Source organism: Salvelinus alpinus, chromosome 18 (assembly GCF_045679555.1).
Source record: "Salvelinus alpinus chromosome 18, SLU_Salpinus.1, whole genome shotgun sequence".
NCBI classification, from domain to species: domain Eukaryota; kingdom Metazoa; phylum Chordata; class Actinopteri; order Salmoniformes; family Salmonidae; genus Salvelinus; species Salvelinus alpinus.
This window is the reverse complement of record NC_092103.1, coordinates 821,417-845,030: the sequence shown is the minus strand read 5'-3', so window position 1 is coordinate 845,030 and position 23,614 is coordinate 821,417. Positions and strand designations below refer to the sequence as shown.

General features: G+C 43.5%; 1 protein-coding gene across 1 annotated transcript in view; it reads left to right on the top strand.

The window, feature by feature from the left end:
* LOC139544466 (collagen alpha-1(XXVII) chain B-like) overlaps window positions 1-23,614 on the top strand; it is a 205,405-nt gene that overhangs the window by 33,878 nt on the left and 147,913 nt on the right. Inside the window, exons 5-7 of the mRNA XM_071351593.1 lie at window positions 8,824-8,877; window positions 14,030-14,083; window positions 14,252-14,305. Coding sequence (XP_071207694.1) covers window positions 8,824-8,877; window positions 14,030-14,083; window positions 14,252-14,305 — 162 coding nt within the window. The remainder of the gene's footprint in view (window positions 1-8,823; window positions 8,878-14,029; window positions 14,084-14,251; window positions 14,306-23,614) is intronic.

Sequence of the window (23,614 nt, the reverse complement as noted above, 5' to 3'; positions counted from 1 at the left end):
AATCTGGATGGAAATTTACTGAGGATAATAGCAGATGATATTGCCACTCCTATTTGCCATATCTTCAATTTAAGCCTACTAGAAAATGTGTGCCTTCAGGCCTGGAGGGAAGCAAAAGTCATTCCGCTACCCAAGAAAAGTAAAGCCCCCTTTACTGGCTCAAATAGCCCACCAATCAGCCTGTTACCAACTCTCAGTAAACTTCTGGAAAACATGCTGTTTGAACAGATACAATTGAGCAAGTTGAGGTCACTAAGCTGCTTGGAGTAACCCTGGTTTTAAACTGTCATGGTTAAAACATATTGATACAATAGTAGCTAAGATTGGGACAAGTCTGTCCATAATGAAGTGCTGCTCTGCCTTCTTAGCAACACTATCAACAAGGCAGGTCCTACAGGCCCTAGTTTTGTCACACCTAGCCTACTGTTCAATAGTGTGGTCAGGTGCCACAAAGAGGGTCTTTGGAAAATTGCATTTGGCTCAGAACAGGGCAGCAGGGCTGGCCCTAATTACAAGTACATAGAGCGCTAACGTTGATGATATGCATGTCAATCTCTCATGGCTCAAAGTGGAAGAGAGATTTACTTCATCGCTGCTCGTTTTTGTAGACCAGCTGAATATAGCGAGACTTCTGGTACTTGTTCCTGTTCTCAGCCGTAGCCTCAGGGTTGTCTGCGATAGCCCTGTGTGCAGTAGCCCTGTCCTTTATTTTAGTGCCAACCTCAGTGTTATCCCAGGGTTATCCCAAGCAACTAACCTTGACTGTGGGACAACATCGCCGACGCATTTCCTAATGAAGCCGGTGACGGAGGTGGTTAGCTTGTCGATGTTATCGGCACGGTCTCAAAACATATTCCTTTATAGTTACATTTGATTTGATTTGATTTAATATTCCAATCACCGCTAGCGAAGCAGTCCTGTAGCATAATCTCTGATTCTGATTACCATTTGTCAACAGAACGAGTCACGGGTATGTCCTGTTTGAGCTTCTGCTTGTAAACTGGAAGCAGGAGTATGGAGTCATGATCTGATTTGCTGAATGGGGGATGAGGGAGGGCCGTGTATGCTTGCTTGTGGGTAGAGTAACAGTGGTGTAGGACTTTATCGCCCTTAGGGGCAAAGGAGACGTGTTGATGGAAGTTGGGCATCACTTGTCCTAATGACGCCAAATTAAAATTAAAACAGCCCCCGGGTCCAGGTTTTCCTGCTTGTTTATAGCTTCGTACAGTTCGTTAAGTGCCAGCTTGTTATTTTTCTTGTACTGTGGTGGAATGTATACAACATTCACAATAACAGCTGAAAACTCACTTGGGAGGTAGAATATTGCAGTTACGAGAGTTCCGTTGGTATCAAATCCATGATCGGAGGTCATCATCTTATTATAAAGTGTTATTGGCCAATAAAATGCAGGGAAGAAGTAGCCAGTTTTCCCTTCACCCTCTCCTGCCTCTGTAACACATGTGTTTCCTCTTGGATACCACGAAAATTGGGTCAGAATTACAGAAAGAGTCCTGGGCAGATGACTCAAAGTTGAAGCCAGAATTTAGGTAACTAACTGCCGATCTGATGTTCAAAAGTTATTGCTGGTTCTATGAAATTATAGCCGATACATTTTGTCAAAATAAAGTAAAAATAAACTGCAAAAGTATAACAAAATAGAATAGTTTGGTCGGAGCCATCATTTTTTGTTAGTAATTCTTGTTTCTTCTTGTTAATTGTTGTTACTATATACTGAACAAAAATATAAACGCAACATGCAACAATTTCAATGATTTTACTGAGTTACAGTCAATCAGTCAATTGAATTAAATTCATTAGGCCCTAATCTATGGATTTCACATGACTGGACAGGGGTGCAGCAATAGATGGGCCCGGGAGGGCATAAGCCCACCCACTTGGGAGCCAGGCCCAGCCAATCAGAAAGAGCCCTTTTGTGAGGAAAAACTCAGTCACAGACTCCTCAGTTTCATCAGCTGTTCGGGTGGCTGGTCATAGACGATCCCGCAGGTGATGAAGCCAAATGTGGAGGTTCTGAGCTGGAGGGGGTTACACGTGGTCTGCGATTCTGAGGCCGTTTGAACTTACTGCCAAATTCCCGTACACCACATTAACATTAAATTCTGCGGCAACATCTCTGGTAGACCTTCCTGCTGTCAGAATGCCAATTGCACACTCCCTTAAAACTTGAGACATCTGTGGCATTGTGTTGTGTGTCAAAACTGCAAATTTTAGAGTGGCCTTTTATTGTCCCCAGCAGAAGGTGCATCTGTCTAAGGATTTCGGAGATCTTTTTATTTCAGCTCATGAGACATGGGACCAACACTTTACATGATCAGTATATTTGAGGTATTGTTGTTATTATTATAATATCCAAAATTGTATACTGGCGTTCTTATATTTTCCCTCTTTATAGGGTAAGAATACCACATGATTTATTTAGCTCTACAAGCTGGTGGATTTTGGCTTTAGAGAATGATTTTATGAAGCATGGCTTTAAAGCATTTTGGACCCTTGTCTCTCTCTCTGTGTGTGTGTTTGCCTGTATGTGTGTGTGTGTGTTTGTTGGTGTATTACGGTGGCGTGAGAGGGCAGAGGGGGCAAATGCAGTGAAAACTATTCCTGAGCCTCCAGAGGGTAAATTACACCTCTGGTCTAACGACAGTGGGCTCTGTAATTAAAACGGTGCCTTGGATCCTGTACACATACACACACATACACACACACACACACGTCTGGTGTCAGTAATGGCGCTTCCCCTTGTAGTGGGGAGTGCTTTTTTGGCACCAGTTCATACAGAATTACTTTTATATTGGCCATATACAGTACATTCAAACTGTCTTTACAATATGTTGTATCAATTTAAACCATCTTTACTGCTTGCCCTATTAAAATATGACAGCCTGAAATATGTGCTATATTCTATACATTGTTTGGGTATCGGAAACAAGAAGGACGTTAGTCTTTCACATTTAAAAACCAACTAAATGTATTTTACATTGAGGTTGAAAATATATACCGTGTGGTATTGTAAAAGGCCTACAGCTGAAGTAGAGGGCACTAGTAATATTTTTATACCTGAACGGTAGGTAGACACTCCCAGAACTTGAAACATTTGGACCTATTTGAACACTTTAAGTTTGTCCAGTTTTAGAGCAAGTGCTAATCTCAGGGAGTAGGTTTCATTGTTACCAAAGTTCCCACCGTTGACGCCCTGGCTCCCAGTTCAGAGGTTGCGGTTTTCAGTCTCGTATCCCAGTAGCCTCTAGCTAGCTGCGTGCCCCGCCCTGGAATTGTCCTAATTTGACACCTGCCATGTGAGATGAGAGACAATAAGATGGCATGCATACAGTACAATACCAACTGCAAGTCTCATGTGCCAATGGCTAGAACCAATGGTGCCAACTAATACTACCAAAACTGAGTTGAACTGCTGGCCTATTTGAGGCATGTAATTCAACATTTGAAGGCTACACCACCCTTTCTGTAACAAGCCTCTAGCTAAAGAAAGGGCCTACCGACAGCAGCTAGACAATGACTCTGCATTGTGTGCGTGTGTGTGTGTGCGTGTGAGTGTGTGTGTGCGGCAAAAATTTGTGGGCTCTGAATTATATCAAGTAGCAGACCTAGCTAGGCCACACACCCTTAGTGACTTGAAATCTCTTGCTTGTATAAGAAAAGGGCACTGAGGCTCTCCCTGGAGGAATCAGAGATGGGATTTATGAGGTGTCTGAGAGAATAGAAAGAGGGGGGGTGTAGTATTATGTTTTCATTAGTCTCTCATGTCTGTATTTAAACTTTGGCAAATGGGCTTTCATGAATTATCAATTCCAGCCCAAACAAAATTAATTTCCCTTCATGGGACAAAGAATGACTTGACGTGACTTTGGGGTGTGTGCTGGTCTAGTACTCTGAATCAATAACGTGTTCGCTGAATCGTCTTACTGTACCTCACCCCAGCGAAAGTCACTGACCCCACTCTGGAACCGGTTGTGACTCTTTTTCCGGCCACTACTCTGACACAATTGACCTTTGACCCCACGTGGAGGGAGGGCTCGGGGTCAAGCGAAAAAAGTGTCTCAGTCAGAAGTTGGGGACCCCTCAAAGGCCCACAACCATATGGATAGAGAGAGGAAGTGTGTGTGTGTGTGTCACATGTCGACAGCACAGAGAGGGGCATGTGCTGTTCGGGCAGTTTAGAGTATTGATTGGGGACTTATTTGTGGAGGAATGTAACTGTTATTCTAGGTGATTTGGGATGTTTTACTTGTGCTTCCCATGACTGTGTTTTAGTATTTTTTGTGTATAAAGGATGTATTTGTGTTGTATTGTTCAGGGCACAAGTCTCATTATGTCATCCCTGGTAAAATAAAGGTGCAAAAATAAATAATACATAAAGAGTAGTTATCAAATGGAGTCAGTCCTCCAGGGGTGGATTATGTCACTTTTACTGCCGGATTTCAGAATTTAAAAAGCTAACGTCTGTTTCCCATAAGATAGGGAGAAACTGGATCCCATTATCAATTTGCTACTGTATAGATACAAATGTTTGATTCCAACAATAGCCTGTAGACCAGGTATTCCCAAACGGGAGTACGGGTACACACAACAGTCCATTTATATTGTCCAAAAACTCATTTGGGTGAGATTTTTTTCTCCTCGCCTGGTTAGCCTTGTTTCATTGCCAAAAAATACAATTAAACCATCTATTGTTCAGCGAAATGACAACACAATGTCATACAGGTAGCCTCGTCAAATAATTAACATCCAATCACATTAACCGTTACTCTCTCGCGGGAATTCCACTAACGATCCGTATGTAGCCAAGCGTAGCCGCTGCTCATTCCGTTTGCTCGAAAAAGGATAAATGGTTGAAAAGACACATACTGCTATTACCAGCAGTACTACACCTGCACCTGTCGACGACACAAGTTGTTCTTCTTCCACGAGCACATCCTTTGCTAGCATCAGTAATTCTACATTTGTTGTTGGCCCAGCTAGCATGGACACTGACAGTTGTGAAGAGTTATAAGAGCTCTCTGTCACTTTCCACGAGCCGGGTTGTGTTAAAAACTCACTCATTCTTATGTTTAATAAATGTATCGTATAGTGTGTGGCAGGCTTACAATGATGGGAAAAAAACTTTTGAGAGTGCACTGACCCTTTGCTAGAGAGGGTACGCAGCTAGAGTTTAAATGTTTGAAGGGGTACGGGACTATAAAAAGTTTGGGAACCACTGCTGTAGACTAAAATGTGAACCAATGGACAAAATTAAATGTACACCAATCCATCTGTGTGTGTGTTTCTGCATGTTTCTATTTGTGTTTGTGTCTGTATGCAAACAAGCTACCATTTTTGCCCTGGGGAGACTACAGACTGGGGGGCAATACGGGTGGCGGTTAGAGGAGAATGGGGTGTGGGAAAACCAAATGCATGTGCTAGAACCCCTTCATTTTACATCCATTTTCCATAATCTTCCCCCTTTACCTAATCCCCCAACGTACACACATGCTCAATCATATACAGTTGAAGTCAGAAGTTCACATACACTTAGGTTGGAGTCATTAAAATGTGTTTTTCAACCACTCCTCAAATGTCTTGTTAACAAACTATAGTTTTGGCAACTCGGGTTAGGACATCTACTTTGTGCATGACACAATTAATTTTTCCAACAATTGTTTACAGACAGATTATTTAACCTATAATTCACTGTATCACAATTCCAGTGGGTCAGAAGTTTACATACACTAAATTGACTGTGCCTTTAAACAGCTTGAAAAATTCCAGAAAATTATGTCATGGCTTTAGGAGCTTCTGATAGGCTAATTGACATAATTTGAGTGAATTGGAGGTGTACCTGTGGATTTATTTCAAGGCCTACCTTCAAACTCAGTGCCTCTTTGCTTGACATCATGGGAAAATCAAAAGAAATCAGACAAGACCTCAGAAACAATTGTAGACCACAAGTCTGGTTGATCCTTGGGAGCAATTTCCAAATGCCTGAAGGTACCACGTTCATCTGTACAAATAATAGTACACAAGTATAAACACCATGGGACCACGCAGCCGTCATACCGCTCAGGAAGGAGAGGCGTTTCGTCTCCTAGAGATGAACATACTTTGGTGCGAAAAGTGCAAATCAATCCCAGAACAACAGCAAAGGACCTTGTAAAGATGCTGGAGGAAACAGGTACAAAAGTATCTACAGTGGGGAGAACAAGTATTTGATACACTGCCGATTTTGCAGGTTTTCCTACTTACAAAGCATGTAGAGGTCTGTAATTTTTATCATAGGTACACTTCAACTGTGAGAGACGGAATCTAAAACAAAAATCCAGAAAATCACATTGTATGATTTTTAAGTAATTCATTTGCATTTTATTGCATGACATAAGTATTTGATACATCAGAAAAGCAGAACTTAATATTTGGTACAGAAACCTTTGTTTGCAATTACAGAGATCATACGTTTCCTGTAGTTCTTGACCAGGTTTGCACACACTGCAGCAGGGATTTTGGCCCACTCCTCCATACAGACCTTCTCCAGATCCTTCAGGTTTCGGGGCTGTCGCTGGGCAATACGGACTTTCAGCTCCCTCCAAAGATTTTCTATTGGGTTCAGGTCTGGAGACTGGCTAGGCCACTCCAGGACCTTGAGATGCTTCTTACGGAGCCATTCCTTAGTTGCCCTGGCTGTGTGTTTTGGGTCGTTGTCATGCTGGAAGACCCAGCCACGACCCATCTTCAATGCTCTTACTGAGGGAAGGAGGTTGTTGGCCAAGATCTCGTGATACATGGCCCCATCCATCCTCCCCTCAATACGGTGCAGTCATCCTGTCCCCTTTGCAGAAAAGCATCCCCAAAGAATGATGTTTCCACCTCCATGATTCACGGTGGGGATAGTGTTCTTGGGTTGTACTCATCCTTCTTCTTCCTCCAAACACGGCGAGTGGAGTTTAGACCAAAAAGCTCTATTTTTGTCTCATCAGACCACATGACCTTCTCCCATTCCTCCTCTGGATCATCCAGATGGTCATTGGCAAACTTCAGATGGGCCTGGACATGCGCTGGCTTGAGCAAGGGGACCTTGCGTGCGCTGCAGGATTTTAATCCATGACGGCGTAGTGTGTTACTAATGGTTTTCTTTGAGACTGTGGTCCCAGCTCTCTTCAGGTCATTGACCAGGTCCTGCCGTGTAGTTCTGGGCTGATCCCTCACCTTCCTCATGATCATTGATGCCCCACGAGGTGAGATCTTGCATGGAGCCCCAGACCGAGGGTGATTGACCGTCATCTTGAACTTCTTCCATTTTCTAATAATTGCGCCAACAGTTGCAACAACTGTCAATTGTCCTGTAGCCCATCCCAGCCTTGTGCAGGTCTACAATTTTATCCCTGATGTCCTTACACAGCTTTCTGGTCTTGGCCATTGTGGAGAGGTTGGAGTCTGTTTGATTGAGTGTGTGGACAGGTGTCTTTTATACAGGTAACAAGTTCAAACAGGTGCAGTTAATACAGGTAATGAGTGGAGAACAGGAGGGCTTCTTAAAGAAAAACTAACAGGTCTGTGAGAGCTGGAATTCTTACTGGTTGGTAGGTGATCAAATACTTATGTCATGCAATAAAATTAAAATGAATTGCTTAAAACTCATACAATGTGATTTTCTGGATTTTTGTTTTAGATTCCGTCTCTCACAGTTGAAGTGTACCTATGATAAAAATTCCAGACCTCTACATGATTTATATGTAGGAAATCCTGCAAAATCGGCAGTGTATCAAATACTTGTTCTCCCCACTGTATATCCACAGTAAAACGAGCCCTATATTGACATATCCTGAAAGGCCATTCAGCAAGGAAGAAGCCACTGCTCCAAAACTGCCATAAAAAAGCCAGACTACGGTTTGCAATTGCACATGGGGACAAAGATCATACTTTTTGGAGAAATGTCCTCTGGTCTGATGAAACAAAAATATTACTGTTTGGCCATAATGACCATTGTTATGTTTGGAGGAAAAAGGGGGATGCTTGCAATCCGAAGAACACCATCCCAACCGTGAAGCACGGGGGTGGCAACATCATTTTGTGGGGGTGCTTTGCTGCAGGAGGGAAGAAAAATGTGGATATATTGGAGCAACATCTCAAGACATCAGTCAGGAAGTTAAAGCTTGGTCGCAAATGCGTCTTCCAAATGGACAATGACCCCAAGCATACGTACAAAGTTGTGGCAAAATGGCTTAAGGACAACTAGGTCAAGGTATTGGAGTGGCCATCACAAAGCCCTGACCTCAATCCTATAGAACATGTGTGGGCAGAATTGAAAAAGCGTGTGCGAGCAAGTAGGCCTACAAACCTGACTCAGTTACACCAGCTCTGTCAGGAGGAATGGGTCAAAATTCACCCAACTTATTGTGGGAAGCTTGTGGAAGGTTACCCAAACCGTTTGACCCAAGTTAAACAATTTAAAGGCAATGCTACCAAATACTAATTGAATATGTGTAAACTTCTGACCCACTGGGAATGTGATGAAAGAAAGAAAAGCTCAAATAAATCATTCTCTCTACTATTATTCTGACATTTCACATTCTTAAAATAAAGTGGTGATCCTAACTGATCTAAGACAGGGAGTTTTTACTCAGATTAAATATCAGGAATTGTGAAAAACTGAGTTTAAATGTATTTGGCGAAGGCCTATGCTATCTTTCGACTTCAACTGTAGGATATGGGTGTAAAAGATTTGACATTCTCCAGACTACCCACGGCCTCTGCTTATGCCAATATAAAGATTGTCATTCTGATCAACATTTGATTGTGTTTTGTCTCTGATAGGGTGGACCCGGTCCCCATGGAAAACCTGGCCATCCAGGTCCACCTGGGCTTAAGGTATGTCCCACACACACACAATTTTTGTTTGTTTGTACATTTTAGTAAATTAGCAGAAACTTACAGTTAGTGCATTCAAGCTAGTTGGGACAACTACATATCACAGTCATAGTAATTGTATTTTTCCTCAATAAATTAGCTATCAGCAAAGTCCGAGCTAGTAAGATGACATTTTTTGGGCATGACAACATTTTAGCTAATGTTAGCTAACGAGTGAAACAGTGTCCGAGACAGTCCAAAATAAGTGTCAGACTTAGCTAGCTAAGGTAGCTAGCTAGGTAACCTAAACATCGACAAAAAATGTACATTTTTAGTTATATTCCGCGACAACAGTTAGTTGTAACGATACTAACGTTAACGATACTAACGTTAATTAACTAACATTACCACAGACAGAGATATTAGCACAGAAAATGGCTCGCTGGCTAACAGTCGTTAGCTAACGCTCCAGCTAACATTAGCTAGCTACCTTTTATGATAGGACAACCTATTTAACCTGAATGACCATGAAATCCATAATTTGTAATGTTTGTTACTTGCCGTTTTCAGTCAGCCAAAACACCTTTAGTCTGTCAAAATAACATTAGCCATTTTCCACTCAGTCAGTCACTCAGTAGCACTAGAACTAGAAGACTTTCTCACGTTCTGGTGGACTTCATGCGCTGGTGGCGGGAGAATTAACCCGTTGGCTGGGTCAAATATTCATAGCCCAACCTTAATAACCCTCCACCAACAACCCAACCTTGCTGTACTTACAGAAAACAACCCAACTATTGACCCAATGCCTGCAACCTAGCAATTGGGTCATCCAAACAATCTAAAAAATTTTAGAGTGTCATTTACATCTCAAAGCTATGCATGCAAGAAGCCTTGACCTGTCTGGTGCACATATATTTCGCTGTCCTCAGATTGATTGAAGGCTTCAATCTGTATTTTTGTCTTGTAACTGATTGCTTCTAGAAAGAGAGAAGGAACAACACATGATCAAGATGAGCTAGCTACTAGTTTAAAGCAATGAAAGATCTAATTGTTACAAATAATGAATGTATGGACTATGTTTGAGAATAATACATGCATTTGTTTACCTTATTACTCTTGAAGACGATGCACTAATTTATCACTCAAAAAGTGTTATGAGTGAATGCACCACAAACTGATGAGCTTGGAGTGCACTATGGTGTTGAATGCTGAGCTGTAGTCAATGAACAGCATTAAATAGGTGTTCCTCTCCTCCAGGTGGGAAAGAGCACTGTGGAGTGCAATAGAGATAGAATCATCTGTAGATCTGTCGGGGCGTATGTGAATTAGATTGGGTCCAGGGTGTCTGGGATGATTGTGTTGATATGAGCCATGACCAGCCTTTCAAAGCATTTCATGGCTACAGATGTGAGTGCTACAGGGTGATAGTCATTTAGACAGGTTACCTTGGTATTCTTGGGCGCAGGGACTATGGTGGTCTGCTTGAAACATTTAGGTATTACAGTCTGGGAGAGGTTGAAAATGTCAGTGGAGACACTTCCCAGCTGGTCATCGCATGCTCTGAATACACGTTCTGGTAATCTGTTTGTGAGTAAGACCTGTTTAAAGGTCTTACTCACATCGACTACGGAGAGCATGATCACACAGTCGTCTGGAACAGCTGGTGCTCTCATGCATGGTTCAGTGTTGCTTGCCTCGAAGCGAGCATAGAAGGCATTTAGCTCGTCTGGTTGGCTTGCGTCACTGCACAGCTCGCAGCTGGTTTTCCCTTTGTAATCCATGATAGTTTGCAAGCCCGCCACATCCGAGGAGCATCAGAACCGGTGTAGTAGGATTCCATCTTGGTCCTCTATTGACGCCTTATGTTTTTGATGGTTCATCGGAGGGCGTAGTGAGATTTCTTTTAAGCATCCGAATTAGTGTCCAGCTCCTTGAAAGTGGCAGCTCTAGCCTTTAGAAACTCAAATTTGAAACTTATGTGCCTAGGAAAAGACCGTTGTGAACAGAGTGCAAATGTCTTTGTACTTCATAATTACAATGGAGAGAGATAAAGAGAGCGATGTTGTAACTAAGATTGTGTCTATTAAAACTGAGCACAAATGGACAAAAAGTGGAGAAAAGCATTTCACCTCTATCCAGCACCAGCGGGAGGAAAGCACCACTCACTGGTCTGATCCCAGCACTGTGTTGCTTGCTACGGGCAGGAGCAGGCCTTTGACATGGGCAGGAGCAGGCCTTTGACATGGGCAGGAGCAGGCCTTTGACATGGGCAGGAGCAGGCCTTTGACATGGGCAGGAGCAGGCCTTTGACATGGGCAGGAGCAGGCCTTTGACATGGGCAGGAGCAGGCCTTTGACATGGGCAGGAGTAGGCCTTTGACATGGGCAGGAGCAGGCCTTTGACATGTGCAGGAGCAGGCCTGCGAGCTGTGGGTGAGAGAATGCCATGCTACTTACTAGATATTGTTTCCATTCCCTTTTCGTTAAGTTTAGAATTGTAAACTAATAGAAAACAGAAGTGAATAACTAATTGCGAGCACTGCTCCAGTTTTATTTAACCCGGCAAGTCAGTTAAAAACAAATTCTTATTTACAATGACAGCCTACTGGGGACCAGTGGGTTAACTGCCTTGTTCAGGGGAAAAACAAAATATTTTTTACCTTGTCAGCTCAGGGATTCAATCCAGCAACCTTTCAGTTACTGGCCCCAACTCTCTAACCACTAGGCTACCTGCCCCCCAGATCACTTGATATCCACCACAAGGGGGAGAGAATAGAAAAGGGAGAGAGCGAGGGGAGAGGTACAGCAGAGCATGTGTCTGACTCAAATCCCCACAACTGAATAGATAAGAGCATATTATGAGCTCACCGTTTACAAAACAGAGCTGAGAGCTCTCCATGCAGAATGGGCTCCATATATAAACAGAGCTGAGAGCTCTCCATGCAGAATGGGCCCCATATATAAATATTCCATGTTTTTTTCCCATTCCCTACCCCAATCCCATTATCATTTATATCAATCATTTTATGTTTTATTTTACTGCAACACACATTACAGTTTTACCATTTCACAACCAGGGGGTGCTGCAGCACCTTCAACACCCATACTTCCTGTGGCTATGCCACATTGCGTCAACATCAGCCAATACTTGTAAAAATGTCAATTCTGAAAAAGTATACCTATACAACTGCGGTCCTTCCGCGATGTTATGAAACTCATACATTTAATTTAAAAAATCTATCGAATACATCCACCAACTTTTTCCTCATTTACCAGCAGCATACCACCCTGCATACCACTGCTGGCTTGCTTCTGAAGCTAAGCAGGGTTGGTCCTGGTCAGTCCCTGGATGGGAGACCAGGTGCTGCTGGAAGTGGTGTTGGAGGGCAAGTAGGAGGCACTCTTTCCTCTGGTCTAAACAAAGATCCCAATGCCCCAGGGCAGTGATTGGGGACACTGCTCTGTGTAGGGTGCCGTCTTTCGGATGGGACGTTAAACGGGTGTCCTGACTCTCTGAGGTCATTAAAGATCCCATGGCACTTATCGTAAGAGTAGGGGTGTTAACCCCGGTGTCCTGGCTAAATTCCCAATCTGGCCCTCAACCATCACGGTCACCTAATAATCCCCAGTTTACAATTGGCTCATTCATCCCCCTCCTCTCCCCTGTAACTATTCCCCAGGTCGTTGCTGCAAATGAGAACGTGTTCTCAGTCAACTTACCTGGTAAAATAACGGTAAAAATTTTTTTTTTTGTGTTGCTCAACACAGTGCGAATGCGCTTGTGCCATGTTGAATGCACCGAGCTGTCTGTTTGAACTACTGGCACACCCCACATACCCCACAAGACATGCCACGAGGTCTCTTCACAGTCCAGAACAGACTATGGGAGGTGCACAGTACTACATAGAGCAATGACTACATGGAACTCTATTCCACATCAAGTAACAGATGCAAGTAGTAAAATTTGATTTTAAAAAGAGATAAAAAATACACCTTATGGAACAGCGGGGACTATGAAGCAACACAAACAGACATAGACACATGCATACACACACACGATAACATACACACAGGTACACATGGATTTTGTATTGCACTGTAGATATGTGGTAGTAGAGTAAGGGTCAGAGGGCACACACATAATGTCAATTCTGAAAACGCATACCTGTACTTATGTTCGTCCTGTACAACTGCTGTCTGTTGTGAATGTATTGTATTACTGCCTTCATTTTGCCGGACCCCAGGAAGAGTAGCTGCTGCCTACTAGCTTACGTAGTACGTCAAAGCAGCAATGTCTCCAGTTGAGCAACATAAATTATCCTCTGTAAACACACGCCTTTAGGTGTTGCTTGGGGGGGTGGGGGGTAGAGTCAGAGCCGCTCGCTTCGTTAAGCAGGTGTGTTGAAAGAACGTTTTCAAAGTGTTTGATGTGCAGGAGCGCTCCCCGATAGTGCTCTTTCATCACCCCTTAATACAGAAAAGTTGTAAATCCCAGGAGCTCTTTGGGAAAAAGAAGTCCATACGATGAGTTAAATTTCCGACCTGCGGCTTTGAAGTGTAGAGACCCATTACTGTTCTCTTCACTCCAACAACGAATCCTTGTTTTGTCTGGCAGGAAGGCCGCTGGGGAGAAATCTCACCACAGAGTGATCCGGAGACAGTCTGTAGATGGGGTACCCCTCAAGAAACCGATACAACCATATGGTTTTTCCAAGGAGGGGTACCTCAAAAAGACTGCTACAATCATAAGGTTTCCCATGTGTCCAAGGAGGGTTGCTTTCACTCCTTCCACTCCGGTCACTCGCTGTTTGAGCAGGTTGTTGCTAATATCTTGTGACAATCATATTGATAGATGATGATTCATTCATTGATTAGGCCTCAAAAGCTATCAAAAATGAGGTAATGAACATAGCATTCCCATGTGTGAGGAGAGGAGTTTTTTCCCACTTCATGATACCTTATATCAAACCCAATTGACAGTATCCATATAAAAGCAGTGTAATTACAGTATAGGTACTCACTGCGGTACGGCATAACGTTTATCTACGTATGGTAAAATAGGACCAAATAACCAAGTATCACTGTTAGGTGGTTGTATGTGTCAGTGTGAATAAGTGTGCTTTGTTTTTTTTTAAGCGTCACTAATTGGTCCTCTTTCTCTGTGTTTTTCTCAGGGGAGGAACGGAGACCCTGGTCTCTCATCTGGAACAGCCGCTAAAGGAGAGAAGGTAAGCCCCCCCCCGCCCGTCACCTAACTTCACCTTGACCAGTTCCTTGACCAGCAAACTGTATATTTATCAAGTACAATAAAGTCATTCTATTCAAGTTTAGTCTAACTTGAATCTAGGTTGTGTATTGAGATGATATGTATTTATATGTGTTTGACTGTCTTTCAGGGAGACCCAGGCATTCTTGGCCAAGTTGGACTAATCGGCCAGGCTGGTCGAAAGGTAAGAGAGACAGACACTCACCTATCGTTTGCTTTAAACCTCATTGCCTCTCATCCTCTACTACTTTCTCATCAGAAAGCCCATATAACTGGAGTCTCGTGTTGTGAGCTGGAATGGGTCCCTCTCTATGTCAAGATGTGAGCTGCAATGTGGCCCAGACACGCACACAAATGCGCCCACACACACACACACGTCTAGTACTCCAAATGCATACAAACACAAGTTTGGACCAAGAAAGAATACTCTCTGCACAATGTGTGTGAGGTCATAACATCAGTCAGCCAAATATGCTAGAACATGACCGTAAGAAAAGACAGTTCGGTATGAGTCAGTCACTATTATATATCTTCTCTCTCCTCTGTTTTTCTCTCGCTCTCTCTCTCTCTGTGTGTGTGTGTCCCTTTTTGAGCTGCAGGAGATTATCTTCTCTCTCTCCTTATGCTTTGTTGCTCTATAACAGGGGTGGGCAAACTTTTTGGCTTGAGGGCCACATCGGGATTTGGAAATTCAACGGAGGGCCGCATTTTTTGGGGGACCAATTGTTTGTTAAAATCAATTTGCTGGGTGCCTCCTGAGAGGGTGAGCAGTCTAAGACACTGCATCACAGTGCTTGAGGCGTCACAACAGACCCGGGTTCAATCCCAGGCTGTGTCACAACTGGCAGTGACTGGGAGACCCATGAGGTTCTGACCCATGCCAGCGGTTTACATTTACATTTAAGTCATTTAGCAGACGCTCTTATCCAGAGCGACTTACAAATTGGTGCATTCACCTTATGATATCCAGTGGAACAACCACTTTACAATAGTGCATCTAACTCTTTTAAGGGGGGGGGGGGGGTTAGAAGGATTACTTTATCCTATCCTAGGTATTCCTTAAAGAGGTGGGGTTTCAGGTGTCTCCGGAAGGTGGTGATTGACTCCGCTGACCTGGCGTCGTGAGGGAGTTTGTTCCACCATTGGGGTGCCAGAGCAGCGAACAGTTTTGACTGGGCTGAGCGGGAACTGTACTTCCTCAGAGGTAGGGAGGCGAGCAGGCCAGAGGTGGATGAACGCAGTGCCCTTGTTTGGGTGTAGGGCCTGATCAGAGCCTGAAGGTACGGAGGTGCCGTTCCCCTCACAGCTCCGTAGGCAAGCACCATGGTCTTGTAACGGATGCGAGCTTCAACTGGAAGCCAGTGGAGAGAGCGGAGGAGCGGGGTGACGTGAGAGAACTTGGGAAAGTTGAACACCAGACGGGCTGCGGCGTTCTGGATGAGTTGTAGGGTTCTGCTGTGCTCACCACTTCTACAATCTGTGTCAGCTGGGTCGGCTACAGTTTTGTTCGGAATGAAGGAGAGGGAGGGAGGAGGTTCATACTGTCAGCAGGAGGAGGGGGGCTCAGGGTGGAGGGGGGGACATACTCATGTAAGTCACTGGTGTCATAATGAGCAGGAAAGTCTTGACTGGAGTCATACTTCTAGGAAATTGATATCGGGAACTTGGACAGAGGTTCTGTTGGATTGGATTCTCTGTGTGTGTGTGTGTGTGTGTGTGTGTGTGGAAGCCTCTTCTCTGATGACAATGTAAACTACTACCCTTGTCCTCATAGAGAGGATAAATTATGAGTTTAGTAGAGTAATCAAATTGTTATGATACAGGCACACGTTGTCAAGGGATAATACATCAGACATATGTGACTTGTTTCAGGAAACTAGGCGAATGTCGCACGTCACTACTTCACATTTGAACATCAACATTTATTTTCTATCAAAATGCATTTTTTGGCAGAAATGAATTCTGGAACATGTGAACTTTCATGTGCCTTAATAACAAGCTTGTACTGTACGCCATCTGTAAATACGAATAAAATTGTTAAATGACAAGCCAAGTTGGTTTAGCCACGGAAAAAGACAACCCGCTAACCATGATTGGCGGAGATAATGGTTTTGGCTGGAATTAGTATTTGGTAGCATTGCCTATAAATTGTGTAACTTGGGTCAAACGTTTCAGGTAGCCTTCCACATGCTTCCCACAATAAGTTGGGGGAATTTTGGCCCATTCCTCCTGACAGAGTTGGTGTAACTGAGTAAGGTTTGTAGGCCTCCTTGCTCGCACACGCTTTTTCAATTCTGCCCACAAATTTTCTAGGGGATTGAGGTCAGGGCTTTGGGATGGCCACTCCAATACCTTGACCTAGTTGTCCTTAAGCCATTTTGCCACAACTTTGTAAGTATGCTTGTGGTCATTGTCCATTTGGAAGACCCATTTGCAACCAAGATTTAATTTCCTGACTGATGTCTTGAGATGTTGCTTCAATATATCCACATCATTTTACTTCCTCATGATGCAATCTATTTTGTGAAGTGCACCAGTCCCTTCTGCAGCAAAGCACCCCCACAACATGATGCTGCCACCCCCGTGCTTCACGGTTGGGATGGTGTTCTTCGGCTTGCAAGCATCCCCCTTTTTCCTCCAAACATAACGATGGTCATTATGGCCAAACCATTTCTATTTTTGTTTCATCAGACCAGAGGACATTTCTCCAAAAAGTACAATCTTTGTCCCCATGTGCAGTTGCAAACCGTAGTCTGAACTTTTTATAGCGGTTTTGGAGCAGTGGCCTCTTCCTTGCTGAGTGGCCTTTCAGGTTATGTCGATATAGGACTCGTTTTACTGTGGATATAGATACTTTTGTACCTGTTTCCTCCAGAATCTTCACAAGGTCCTTTGCTGTTGTTCTGGGATTGATTTGCAGTTTTCCCACCAAAGTACATTAATCTCTAGGAGACAGAACGCGTCTCCTTCCTGAGCGGTATGACGGCTTTGTGGTCAAAAGGTGTTTATACTTGCGTACTATTGTTTGTACAGATGAACGTGGTACCTTCAGGCGTTTGGAAATTGCTCCCAAGGATGAACCAGACTTGTGGAGGTCCCCAAAAAATATTCTGAGATCTTGGCTGATTTCTTTTGATTTCCCCATGATGTCAAGCAAAGAGGCACTGAGTTTGAAGGTAGGCCTTGAAATACATCCAAAGGTACACCTCCAAATGACTCAAATTATGTCAATTAGCCTATCAGAAGCTTCTAAAGCCATTACATAATTTTCTGGAATTTTCCAAGCTTTTTAAAAGCACAGTCAACTTAGTGTATGTAAACTTCTGACCCACTGGAATTGTGATACAGTGAGTTATAAATGAAAAAAATGTATTGTGTCATGCATAAAGTAGATGTGCTAACCAACTTGCCAAAACTATAGTTTGTTAACAAGACATTTGTGGAGTGGTTGAAAAAATGAGTTTTAATGACTCCAACCTAAGTGTATGTAAACATCCAACTTCAACTGTATATATGGGAACACTTTCGAACCATCTGAGTGAACATGTAGTTCATCTGTAACTGTCACGCCCTGACCGTAGAGATCTTTTTATTCTCTATGTTTGGTTGGTCAGGGTGTGACTCGGGTGGGAAACTCTATGTTCTTTATTTCTATATATTGGCCAGGTATGGTTCTCAATCAGGGACAGCTGTCTATCGTTGTCTCTGATTGGGAATCATACTTAGGCAGCCTGTTTTGCCACCTTAGTTTTGTGGGATGTTGTTTTTTGTTAGCTCTGTGAAGCCTACAGAATGTGACGTTCGTTATTCTTTTGTTGTTTTGTTTGGTGTTCTGAGAAAATAAAGAATCGTGAAAACACGTACCACGCTGCACCTTGGTCCACTTCTTCCGACGGGCGTTACAGTACCATTCTTATGAGAGTTTAAAAACAAGTATTTAGTTTTGCCTGTGTTGAGCACAAGTTATAAAACAGCAGGCGATTCCTTCATACAATAGCTATAAAATCTGACTGTTTAATTTAATAGTATCATGCACATATAGATGAAGTTTAACATTTTTAACAGATTGACCTGTGGTGTTTATATAAATAGTGAAGAGAACAGGTCCCAAAACTGACGACACTGCCTTGACCCAAGCATCATCTCTTTTATGAATGACCCCGGAGTGTACCAGGCATTCAATCTACCATTAAACCCTGATTATCCACAATAGTATTGAATACATCTGCAAAAAGGCTCAAAGCTAAATCAGGTTGAGGTATAACTGAAATACAATCAAGGTCACCGAAATACAAATCATGTAAAAAAAAAAGAAGCCTGTTCACTGAAGTTTTTGAAGTTCCTTCTTTGTGATGACACGGATCTTAGATTTAGATCTCTAACACAAACAATTGTGCAACGGTCGCTAATGTCTTGGGGCGAAGACACCAGTAGAAACATATTTCTATGGTGTATTCGTTAAATTAAGATCAATGAGAGTTTACTTTGAAGGATCTTCAAAGAATCTTTTATCGAACAATATAAACCGGAATCTTTTTTGTTCGAACCGGTTCAGAACTTTATTTCGCTGGTCAGAACAGTGGAACAGAACAAAAAAAAGATGGTTCTGTTCAGAACGAAATGATTGGAAAATCATGTAGGTTCCAACCCCTGATACCAACTACTGAGAAGTGTGTAGGAAAGGCATACATTTCCTAAGTCTTCATCGGCCCTTTAGTATATAATCCAGTATGTGAACAATAATCCAGTATATAAATATGTGGAGTATGGCACAGTGTGGTTCTTTTAAGCTCAGTTGGTAGAGTATTGCGCTTGTAACTCCAGGTAGTGGGTTCGATTCCTGGGACCACCCATACGTAAAATGTATGCACACATGACTCTAAAAAAAGAGTCTGCTAAATGGCATATGTTATTTCACAAAAATGCAATGTAAAGTAGTGTATATAAGAATACAGTATATGAATACACGGTACGAACGATCCAGTGTTTAATGTCTCTCTCTATATGGGACACAGCACTGTATGTGTTTGTGATCATGGGAGTGTGTGTGTGTGTGTGTGTGTGTGTGTGTGTGTGTGTGTGTGTGTGTGTGTGTGTGTGTGTGTGTGTGTGTGTGTGTGTGTGTGTGTATATATGAAATCAAATTTAATTTGTCACATGCGCCAAATACAACAATGTAGACCTTAACGTGAAATACTTACTTACAAGCCCTTAACCAACAAAGCAGTTCAAGAAATAGAGTTAAGAAAATATTTACTAAATTAACTAATGTAAAATAATTTAATATATAAGTAACACAAGAAAATTACATAACAATAACGAGGCTATATAGATGGGGTACCGGTACAGAGTCAATGTGCGGGGGTACAGGTTAGTCAAGGTCATTTGCAAAGTAAGTATGCATAGATAATAGACAGCGAGTAGCAGTAGTGTAAAAAGAAGGGGGGGTGGGGTCAATGTAAATAGTCCGGGTGGTCAATTGATTAATTGTTCAGCGGTCTTATGGCTTGGGGGTAGAAGCTGTTAAGGAGCCTTTTTGGTGCTAGACTTGGTGCTCCGGTACCACTTGCCGTGTGGTAGCAGAGAGAACAGTCTATGACTTGGGTGACTGGAGTCTTTGACAATTTTGAGGATCTAGGGACACATGCCAAATCTTTTCAGTCCCCTGAGCGGGAAAAAGTGTTGTCCTGCCCTCTTCACAACTTTCTTGGTGTGTTTGGACCATGATAGTTCATGGTGATGTGGAAACCAAGGAACTTGAAACTTTCGACCTGCTCCACTTCAGCATCGTAGATGTTAATGGGGGCCTGTTTGGCCCTCCTTTTCCTATAGTCCACGATCAGCTCCTTTGTCTTGCTCACATTGAGGGAGAGGTTGTTGTCCTGGCACCACACTGCCAGGTTTATGACATCCTCCCTATAGGGTGTTTCATTGTTGTTGGTGATCAGGTCTACTACCACTGTTGTGTCGTTTACAAACTTAATGATGGTGAAGTCGTGCTTGGCCACACAGTCGTGGGTGAACAGGGAGTACAGGAGGGGACTATGCACGGACCCCTGAGGGGCCCCGATTTTAAGGATCAGCGTGGCAGATGTGTTGTTGCCTACCCTTACCACCTGGGGGCGGCCCATCAGGAAGTCCAGGATCCATTTGCAGAGGGAGGTGTTTAGTCCCAGGGTCCTTAGCATAGTGATGAGCTTCGTGGGCACTATGGTGTTGAAAGCTGAGCTGCAGTCAATGAACAGCATTCTCACATAGGTGTTCCTTTTGTACAGTTGGTAAAGGGCAGTGTGGAGTACAATTGAGATTGGGTAATCTGTGGAACTGTTGGGGCAGTATGCAAATTGGAGTGGGTCTAGGGTTTCCGGCATGATAGTGTTGATGTGAGCCATGACTAGCCTTTCAAAGCACTTCATGGCTACCGACGTGAGTGCTATGGGACGGTAATAATTTTAATTTTTTTTATTTTATTTAACCTTTATTTAACTAGGCAAGTCAGTTAAGAACACATTCTTATTTTACAATGACGGCCTACCCCTGCCAAACCCTCCCTAACCCGGATGATACTGTGCCAATTGTGAGCCACTCTATGGCACTCCCGGTTGTGTACCGCCCCTAATCACAGCCGGTTGTGCTACAGCCCGGGATTGAACCAGGGTCTGTAGTGACGCCTCTAGCACTGAGATGCAGTGCCTTAGACTGCTGCGCCACTCAGGAGTCCATTTAGAGAGGTTACCTTCGCTTTCTTGGTCACAGGGACTATGGTGGTCTGTTTGAAACATGTAGGTATTACAGACTTGGTCAGGGAGAGGTTGAAGGCACTTGCCAGTTGATCCGCGCATGATATGAGTACCGATACTGGTAATCCGTCTGAATATTGACCGGTATAAAGGTCTTTGTCAAATTGGCTACGGAGAGTGTGATCACACTGTCGTCCGGAACAGCTGGTGCTCTCATGCATGCTTCAGTGTTGCTTGCCTCGATGCAAGCACAAAAAGCATTTAGCTTGTCTGGTAGGCTCGTGTCACTGGGCAGCTCGTGGCTGGGTTTTTCAAGCCCTGCCACATCCGATGAGCGTCAGAACCAGTGTAGCAGGATTCACTCTTAGTCCTGTATTGATGCATTGCCTGTTTGATTGTTCGTCTGAGAGCATAGAGGATTTCTTATAAGCGTCCGGATTATTGTTCCGCTCCTTGAAAGCGGAAGCTCTAGCTTTTAGCTCGGTGCGGATGCTGCCTGAAATCCATGGCTTCTGGTTAGGAAATGTACGTACGGTCACTGTGGGGACGACGTCGTCGATGCACTTATTGATGAAGCTGGTGACTGAGGTGGTATTCTCCTCAATGCCATTGGATGAGTCCCGGAACATATTCCAGTCTATGCTAGCAAAACAGTCCTGTAGCATAGCATCCGCGTCATCTGACCATTTCCGTATTGTGCGATTCACTGGTACTTCCTGCTTTAGGTTTTGTAAGCAGGAATCAGGAGGATATAATTATGGTCAGATTTGCCAAATGGAGTGCGAGGGAGAGCTTTTTATGCGTCTCCGTGTGTGGAAGTAAAGGTGGTCTAGAATTTTTCTTCTTCTGTGGACTCGTGACATGAGGGTAGAAATGAGGTAAAACGGATTTAAGTTTGCCTGCATTAAAGTCTCCGGCCGCTTCTGGATGAGCATTTTCTTGTTTGCTTATGGCCTTACACAGCTTGTTGAGTGCAGTCTTAGTGCCAGCATTGGTTTGTGGTGGTAAATAAACGTCTGCAAATAATATAGATGAGAACTCACTTGGTAGATATTGTGGTCTTGTAAGTCGCTCTGGATAAGAGCGTCTGCTAAATGACTTAAATGTAAATGTAAATGTGGTCTACAGGTTATCATAAGATATTCTACCTCAGGTGAGAAATACCTCAAGACTTCTTTAATATTAGACATTGCACTCCAGCAGTTATTGACAAATAGACACACGCCCCCGCCCCTCGTCTTACCAGACATAGCTTCTCTGTCCTACCGATGCACTGAGAAGCCAGCCAGCTCTTTGTTATCCGCGTTGTCGTTCAGCCACGTCTCGGTGAAACCTAAGATATGACCGTTTTTAATGTCCCATTGGTAGGAAAGTCTTAATCGTAGACCGTCCAGTTTGTTTTCCAATAATTGCACGTTAGCCAATAATACGGAGAGTAGTGGTGGTTTACCTACTTGTCTGCAAATTCTTCCAAGGGACCCCGCTGTCCTCCCCCTTTTCCTTGGTCTTTTCTTCACACCGATGATGGGGATTTGGGCCGTCTGGACAAAGCAGTATTTCCTTCACGTCGGACTCATTAAAGAAAATCTTTGTCCAGTTCAATGTGAGTATTTGCTATTCTGACGTCCAGAAGCTCTTTTGGGTCATAAGAGACAATAGCAGCAACATTATGTACAAAATGAGTTACAAACAATGCTAAGAAAACAAAGAAAATTGCACAGTTGGTTAGTAGCCCGTAAAACGGCAGCCATCCCCTCCAGCGCCTTTATTAAATAGGTGGTATATTTGAGTATGAGGTGTGTGAGCTTGTGTGTATGTGTCTTGTGTTACTGAGTGAGTCTATATTTGTCTCTTACTTACTACAGGAGTACTACTTACTACTCCCACTTACTACAGGAGATGGCATGATGACTGTTCGAGAGTTTGATGGCCTGGAGATAGAAGCTGTTTTTCTCGTCTTTCGGTCTCGGCTTTGATGCACCTGTATTGTCTCTTTCTGTTAAATGGTAGCAGAGTGAACAGATCATGACTCGGATGGCTGAGGTCCTTGATGACCTTCTTGGCCTTCCTTTGACACAGAGTGCTGTAAGTGGCCTGGAAGGCAGACAGTGTGCCCCCGGTGATGCATTGAGCTGACCACACAACCCACTGGAAAACCATTCGGTTGAGGTGCCGTGCAGTTGCCGTACCAGGCGATGATGCAGCCTGACAGAATGCTCTCAATGGTGCATCTATAGAAGTTTGTGAGGGTCTTATGGGCCATGCCACATCTCTACAGCTGCCTGATGTTGTGCATTATTCACCATGATGTCGGTGTGGTGGGACCATTTCAGGTCCTCAGTGATGTGCACATCAAGGAACTTGAAGCTCTTGACGCTCTACACTGTGCCCCATCGATGTGGATGTGGGCATGCTCCCTCTTCTGTCTCCCGTAGTCCACGATCAGCTCCTTTGTTTTTTATTTTGAGGGAGAGGGTATTTTCCTGACACAACTCCACCAGGGCTCTAGCCCTCCCTGTAGACTGTCGTGCCGTTGAGGCCTACCATTGTCATGTCGTCAGCAAACTTGGTGATTGAGTTAGGGTCGTGTGTAGATATGTGGGTGAACAAGAAGAACAGTGTTAGCTAGTGTTCCGTGACTGCAGTACTCTCGCTGCGTGTGCCCTTTCATTATTCTTCAGTGTTCTCTCAAATTTTACCTAATTTCTTTAACTGTTTCAATCTATAATTTCTCACTTGCTCGCTCTCAATTT